The 8473-nt window shown below is 43.2% G+C and overlaps 1 protein-coding gene across 1 annotated transcript in view; it reads right to left on the minus strand.

Moving 5' to 3' along the window:
- arg1 (arginase 1) overlaps positions 1-7796 on the minus strand; it is a 32515-nt gene extending 24719 nt beyond the window's left edge. Inside the window, exons 1-3 of the mRNA XM_067988692.1 lie at positions 7290-7796; positions 7114-7186; positions 2878-3052 (exon numbers count right to left, since the gene is read on the minus strand). Coding sequence (XP_067844793.1) covers positions 2878-3052; positions 7114-7186; positions 7290-7397 — 356 coding nt within the window. The 5' untranslated portion in view covers positions 7398-7796. The remainder of the gene's footprint in view (positions 1-2877; positions 3053-7113; positions 7187-7289) is intronic.
- Positions 7797-8473: the final 677 nt, after the last annotated feature.

Genomic DNA, 8473 nt, shown 5'->3' on the forward strand with positions numbered 1-8473 from the left:
TTCCGAGGACCAGGAGGTCACCCGCAAGCAGATGAAGAATATATACAGGCGCAAACTACAGATATGACCAATGAATACGAAGTGCGAACTCTGTATTTCTTCCGAGTTGCTTGCAGCAGTGCCCGGGAGATTAACCTTCCATTCCTGGAGACTCCCAGTCAATCCGGGAGGGTTGGCGATCCTGGACTCCATTTTTAAACCGAGCGAAATGTTCAGGATTTTTTTTCCAAGTAAAATCACAGTTTTAGCACAGAATTATGTGTCACTGTAGTAATAAACAGATATACATGGCCGACTGGTCACGCAGCCACTGCCATAACTGTGTAAACGAGGGGGGGAGATAGGTCTTCTAGCAAGATCATCTACTTGTGTCAGCCTTGGCTCAGTGGTAGTACTCGTGCCTCTGAGTAAGATGGTTATGGGTTCAAGCCCCTTGAGCACATAATCTGGGCTGACACTTCAATGCACTACTGAGGGGGCGCTGCACTGTTAGAGGTGCTTTCTTTCAGATGAGATGTTAAACCGAGGTCCTGTCTGCCCTCTCAGGTAGATGTAAAAGATCCCATAGAACTATTCAAAGAATAGCAGGGGCGTTCTCCCCAGTGTCCTGACTAATATTTACCCCTCAACTTACATCACTAAAACAGAATATCTGCTCATTATTTCATTGGTGTTTTTGGGACCTTACTGTGCGCAAATCAGCTGCCGCGTTTCTCTACATTACAACAGTGACTGCATTTCACTGGCTGTAAAGCATTTTGGGACTTCCTGAGGTCGTGAAAGGCGCTATATAAATGCAAGTTCTTATTCTTTTCTCCATCTATATTGTACATGCTTAGCGGAGAAGGAAGTACACAGGTGCAAACCACATCCGCGAAGCTCTATTTTGCTCCCGGGTTGCTAACAGCAGCGCTCGGAAGATTCATCTTCCGTCGTCAGCTAGTTGGAAGATACGAGTGTCCCCTCTCCAAGGGTCCCGACCAAAATTTAAACAATCTTGCAGTATTCCTTCATTCATTCTACAAAAACTGCCAACCCTTGCTATTAAGTGGTCTCATTTAAAGAAAATTGTAGGGCTAATCTTTGAGGGTGGTGAACTTTTCCTGCATTATACCTCAGCTGAATGGCAGCAGGTGGGAAAAGATCGATAGAAGTACTGTGGTCCCTGCCTTAAGCACACAAAACACAATAAAAAAAGTGAAGGCTGGTACAGAAAGAGCAGTTTATGGTTAGTTACACGGGACTTCAATAAGGTACTTTCATATTGTTGTCAGGGAGTGACTGGAATGGTTTGTTATAAAACATCAGCTGATATTTAAATAGAAACCACCAAGAATTCAAGTCTAACAACCACACAATTAAACCCAGAGCATCCGAAATTCACCAGAAATTACGCTCCAAAAAACAAACGTAAATCATCCAAATGAATAACGTTGCTGCCCGGGGTGGGGCCGGGAGGGGGCAGGGAATAAATAAATCAGTGCAGTTCAGGTCCCTCCCCCTTGGTGTTGGCTGTGATCTGTAATGATTTACTAAGCTAGTTATCAGCCAAGGCTGCAGTGTAAAGTGGAACCTGAGCCTCACATATGCTTCTTGACTCCGCTCTAAGGTGACTGCCTGAAGGTCATTCAATCCACCAGCAGAGCACCCAGTACAAGTGGGGCTCAACCTAGCTCCAGATCCCCTACCCCAAGACATAGCGGGGCCCCTATCCACAACTCAACTAGCCACGATTCAGGCAAGTACTTTCAAATCTGCACCCAAAGGTCACCTACTTAGCTGTACTTTTCTCCTGGCTTGCTAGCAGCAGTACCGGGGAGATTCATGTATCATACCGTGGCTCCCAGACAATCCGGGAGCGTTGGCAACTCCACCCTTCTGCCATCAAGGAGAACATGACCAGCCTGTGTGTTCTTACCTACCTCCACCGCTATATCAGAGAAATGAGATGATCTTGCCTGCAACATATTGCTCTCAAAAATCTCTCTGCAGCAGCACAGATTTACACAGAGTTGAATGACACCTCACTTTAAGAGATATATTCAATCTTTAAGTGAGCGCACTAGACCGCTCAGGAACAGTGAATATTGGAAAATCAGGCAGGTCACAGCACGCGCCTTTAAAGGAAGTCATGGAAGTTTTCCCACTATTTTAAAATAATCGAGGGAAATCAGGTAGGTTCCTTTACATGCATGCTATCTGACTTTGCCAATCTTCCAATATTCACTGCGTCCAGACGATCCAGTGTGCCTGGATGCAGACCCAGGAAAATCTTCCCAATATAATCAATTATATGGCCCTAGTGTACAATGGGTGGCCAATTCGCTACCGCCCATTTTGTGCCCATGCAGTAGTCGAATTTCACCCCCTGTGTGCCCAGAGAATAGTCATACAGTGATGTGTTGGAATGCAGTCCCTTTGTGCATCATATTAGCGCAATGTCCTGGACCTCATGCTCTATATCTTTGTGAATAACTAATGGCACAGGCAGGGTGCAGAGTCTACTGAACAACTCCTTAAAGTTTTGTCAGCACGCTATCTCCATGTGATCATGTGCTCTTGAGAGTTCAGCAACTGCTCCAGCAGCATCCCCAAAACATTCCTTTACATAAGTAACATCCATCTCACGTCCATTGCCACCTTCGATATTTCAATTTGACCCTTTTCCCCTTCAATCAAGTTAGCACATGGACCACTGACTATAGTCTCTGATGATAGTTGCGTACATGTTTGAACAGTAGTTTCTCCACATTTCTACAAGTCATCCATGAATAGGAAATACAATTTATATTTTAATAAATTTCCTACATTTTTAGCAGTTGCATGAAGTGGTGATGACTCTAAAGTCTATAATTTGAACAAAGGTAAAATAAATACCTGTGATCTCCCCCAAGAATGACACAGACCCTGCCATCTGCTTTCACTTTGGTTACAGCTTGAGATAGTTTTTCATTTGCTTTCCCCACAGTCCGCGGCATTTTGACAGTTCTGAATAACTCGTCTTTCTGCTCATCTTCAAATTTCAAATTGCCATAGTCTTTCAGATTGCAACCTCAAAAAGAAAACATTGAGGGAAAAAGTGGGTGGGAGAAGTAAATTCAAACTCAATTAAATATAAATTAATGAATCAGTATATAATCTTTAAGGACCCTCTTTGGCTCAGTTGGTAAATGTACTCCTCTGTGTTGCAGTGAGTTGACACAAACCAAGAAAGCCCCAGGTTGATTGCCCTTCTGTGCTAATGGGCTAATCTAATCCAGAGTTTGAGGGTGCTGCAACTAGCTTCAGTATTCTTGGGCTACAGGACAAAAAAAAGCAGCCAGGGTTTCCATTCCTGATCACTATACAATGATCTCTGGCTTGTGTGTGACTATTGGGTGAGGAATTAAATTGGCTCAGCTGTGATAGCCTATTCATTAAAGCTTTCTGATATGTATCATCCAGGCCCACATATAAAGAGTGGCAGAGTGGAAATTTTATTGTGTACTTTGCATGCTTTGTGAATGTGATATGATATAGTATTTATTAAATATGCCAATAACATCTTGCAGCAGGACACCTTACTACAGCATCCTTTATACTATATGGGCAGACTAACTTGGCCTCCTCTGAACCTTCCCATGGCTTTCAATTGGAAATATCAATGATCTACTCAAAGCTCATGTATGGTTAGGTTCATCACCGGAATAAGCCAATAATTTACATTCAATCCTAGTTAACAGCCTCAGTTCAAACTGTTTTAAATTTATATTTTCATATTCAATGTTTCACAGCAGGTGGAATAATTCACTAATTAAATTTAAAAGAATAGGACGTAAGTGTTGAATGGTCCACTTGAACAAATAAAGACCGTGCTCTCATCGCTTAATGTCAGTTCGATCAGTGATATTCAAGTATAATTAAGCAGTATTTAGTTTGTGTGGTGAATACTTGAGATTGTAATCATATTCTGGGTGCAGACTGAATACTGTACTGTACTTTCCAACTGTACACACAATTCTGTGGTTGAACTCAGAAAATCAGTCACAGCATCACAAGTGCAGTACACAACCTGTATCCAGAGTACCCACCTAATGGCTCTTCCGTTGGTCCAATTTGGCACTTTAACCATTGAATGTGATTGGCAGTAATGCAACTCTCTGTTTGGGCCACTGCAGCAGGACTTTTTTTTACAGAAGCAGCATTTTCAGGAGAACGAAATCAGCATTTAGCTGGACAGCGGGATTGGTCCTTTATAAGTAAGACTGGAGTGAGAACCAGGCGGTAGAAATACCACTTCTGCAAGCCCACAATTTCCTGCCCATTCATTTTAATGGAAGAAAAAATACGGGTTGCAAGCACAGAAGTGGAGTTTTAAACCCCGAGGACTTTAAAAGTGGGACCAGCGGGTATTGATTACCTTATGCTGCCAGAGTTAAGGCTCCCATTGAAACCAAAGATCTACTTGTGCCACTTTTTCTTCAGACAACCTTGTGGTGAGACTGGGTGTCGCTCCGCCTTTGAGCTGGGGGATTGGGGTGGGCACAACTGATGGGCCCTTACTGGCGTATTTCACCTGCCCGAACATGCCAGTGACCCCATAATTTGGTTCTTTAATTTGGGTGATCGTGGGTTCCGTTCTTCCTCACTTGAGCTAGCGCAGCGGCACTACCAGAATCTTGCCCCCTCGTTGCGACGGGAGATTTTCGTACATTCCGTTATATCCACCATCACTTCTATGACCTTCCCATCACCACTTCTGCTACCCTTTGTACCCATTCCTCCATCGTTATTCCCACGCCCTTCCGTCACCTATTTCCCCCTTTCCCTTCCCCTCATCCTTACCTTTATGTCCTCTCCTCTTCCCCTGATTCCTTGTCCCACCCTGCACAATTTTCCTTCCCCTTTGTTCTCCCACACTAACCCTAACATACTGCCCCGCCACCCATACTCTTTGCACTTCACCATCCTTCCGCCTGTGCACTCTCCGTCACCCCTCCCTTTTCTTCGTCCCTCCTACCCATACCCTTATTTCCCTCCCTTACACATTCACACTTTTTTCCTATCCCCAAACTTCTAGTATTAAAAAACTAAAAGCCTTTTCTTCCAGCACTCAAAAAATTAATGCAGTATTCTAACGCTTACTTATTACGTCTTGTCTCTGGTTTCCCTCAACATCGGTGAGAGGTGTTATGTCCTTCCTGTGCCCACACCCTCCCCCCCCCCCATTGCTATCATGTTCATAATTTGTAGGGGGTTGGGACTCAAAAGTCGCAGGTCAGGGAGAAGTTCGGGATCTGAGTCGCAATGTCGAGGGATCATAATGTCAGGAGAAGGATCGCGATGGTGGCAAGGGATGGTGGGTGGCCCAAAGCGGTAAGGTCGAGGTCCAACCACTACTAATGCAGGGAGAAAACCGGGGACGAAGGCAGGAGAGGGCAGCCAGGTTGTGGCCTGAGACTTCAAAGCGAGTGGCCACAAATGGAGCAGGTTGGGGAAGAGATTGTGGGCTTTCCGAAAATTAACCAAGTAGAAAAGGTGCCAACCCGTGGCCCCAAATCAGGTAGCTTCAAAACGAGTGGGCAGGTAGTGGAAGGGGGGGCAACAGGTGGTCCCAAAGTTTAAGAATCTATAGTCTATTAAATCATTCAGTTTTTTTCCAATTTGTAGCAATTATGACGCCAGTCCTTTCAATATAGTGGGTGAAACTAACAATGTAATGGTAATACCCGCTGTAATTACCTTCTCCAGAAGATGGCATTGTTTCCCGCTGTCATTTTCCCCTCACTTTCCAAACTACAGACTTAAAATAGTTTCTAACATAATAAAAACATCAAAAATTGCATATTCCACAAAAAAAAACTGACGTAAACTTGTCTTGTATTGTTTGGCTACCTTCATCAATGTAGAAGAATGAGCATGGACTTGGGAGGGGACAATGCATTCAAGGACCTTAGGGACGAAAGGGAGATCAGAGGTAGGGTAATAGCTGCAGAGGATGGACAGGTGAAAGACAGGCTTTTTGATGCGGGGGGGGGGGGGATGTTAGTAGTTTTGAAAGGGAAAGGACAGTGACTGAGCAAAGGGAGTTTTTAACGTCAGTGAGCTCGGGGACCAAGAAAGTAGTTAGTAGGCCCAAGGTCTGGAATGAAGGAGGCGAGAGGTGTGTCCCATGGAAGAGATGAGTTTGGCGAGAGGGAGATATTGGAGAAACTGCAGAGTGACACAGGTTGGGGCCTCAGTCAGTGATGGAGCCGGAGGAGATCAGGAGCAAAGAAATAGAGCAGGCTGAGCTGGTGGCTGAGTCAGCTCTGTAGAGGGTCTCAATATTAAAATGAAAATAAATCCATGTGCACTTCACGCTTGATGTTAGAAGTGAGGGTGGAGGGAGCAGGGGATGTTGGGGTATGTGTTGCTCTTTAAAGGGTCAAAGCTCCCCCTGAGCAGAATAATACATTGCGCTTTACAATGGCATAATGCTATGAGAGATCAGTCACTAATAGTATGTAACAACAACTTGCATTAACCTAGCACCTTTAACGTAGTAAAACGACCCAAGCGCTTCACAGAAGCGTTATCAAACAAAAATAAAAACATTTTAAGAAATAAATAGGATCACCTCCAGTTGTTCTATATTTGGTAACACAGTTGGTTTGGCAGAACTCTCCAGAATCGTCTGTCATATCTAGCCACAGCCTATTTGAAAGTGTAATTTCCTGTTGCTTCTCGTGTTGAAAAGTTTAGTGTTTATACTGATTGTTTGAGAAAGACGCATGCACGGTGAGCTAAAAGTAAATAAAAGCGTTTTCAGAGTATTTACATTTATGACTCCCAAATTATTATTTTTAATTCTCGAGGGCAAGAACCCGATTCTCTCACCTTGTTCGTAGGTGCAGTCGATCGCAAATAAAATGAACTATGGACCCATGAACTGTTAGCAGAGTGGGGTATTTCTTATGGATTAAAAAAAACAGCGTGGCTTTAATTTATAAATACGCTATACATAATGCATTTTATTTCCAGCACAGGATATATATTCACAAAATGAGAATTGGAAAGTTTCCTATGATATTTATGCCATTGCCCCTTTTGGGATGATCTCGATATTTCACTTTCTAATGACCCTATTATTACCTCCATTCTGAAGCGCTGTCAGCAGCCCGGCTTTCCTTAAAGCGTCTGGTCCCTCTTTTACACCCTCCTTTCCCTATAGGCATGCAAAAGGTGTATACAGTAAATCAAAAAATAAATACGCCGTTAAAAATAACAAAAACTTTTCGATTCCTAACTATAGCATCCGTGTAGCGTACCTGTCCCCTCGACAAAGGTGCTCCAAGGATCCCGACCTTGTGATTAAATCTTCTGCTCATCACACTGGCCCCGCGGTTCAAAAGAACCAAACTCTTCACAGGCAACATGTTGCTTCTTAGTTTCTAACAGCCAAACCTCAAATGACGATGAGTAGTTCCTCGGTGCTGGACGGCTTTGCAGCGCTGAGTCATGGAGTTATTTACTGTTTGCAAATTATATTTGAACTAACTCAGATATCCATCTAACAGAACAGACAACTTTATCGTTGGAGGGGACAACTGACACGAAAGTAAAATAAACAGCGATCTATGAATGTATTATATATTATATATATTCATATTATTATAGTTCGGTCTGCACACGGTGCAATACCATCAGTGACATGAGCTGATGAGTTACAGCAACACATAGGTTGTATAGCCTGCAAGCTTCTCCCCTCCCTAAATAATATAATTATGATTGCTTTTCAGATTCATAAAATGACATAAATTTATACAGAAACAGAAAATGCTGGAAATACTCAGCAAGTCCCCAGCTTTTCTTAGAGAGGAGTTGACATTTGGGGTAAGGATCCTTTGTCAAAGTGTGACATAAAATTACGTTGTAGGCATGACCACTGCCTGCTTAGAGCCAATCAGCTCCACTTCACTAAAACAAAAGCAAAATACTGTGGATGCTGGAAATCTGAAACAAAAACAGAAAATGGTGGAAACACTTAGCAGGTCAGGCAACATATGTTGAGAGAGAAACAGAGTTAACGTTTCAGTCGATGACTTTTCATCAGAAGTTCTGGACAGGGATAATAGAGAAAGGAATAGAAGGATATGCTGATAGGGTTAGATGAAGCAGGGAGGGAGGAGACTCATGTGGAGCATAAACACCAGCAAGGACCTATTGGGCCGAATGGCCTGTTTCTGTGCTGTACATTCTATGTAATTCTATGTAATCTCACACCACTTGCCTAAATTTCATTTGGGCAACTTTGCAACCAAATTATTTCACAAATTCTACATTGATGCAAAGCTGTTTTGCATCAAAGTTAAATTTATAAAACATGTGGGAGGGAAGGAAAGAGAATGAGAGGCACACATTTTTTTGGCATGGATTATGGCCCCTTCCCCGTCTCCAAATCCTGAATTATCCCCGACATTCCATCCTACTCTTTGTAAGTGGTTGCACCTCA

This window comes from Heptranchias perlo, chromosome 8, assembly GCF_035084215.1.
Source record: "Heptranchias perlo isolate sHepPer1 chromosome 8, sHepPer1.hap1, whole genome shotgun sequence".
Taxonomy (NCBI): domain Eukaryota; kingdom Metazoa; phylum Chordata; class Chondrichthyes; order Hexanchiformes; family Hexanchidae; genus Heptranchias; species Heptranchias perlo.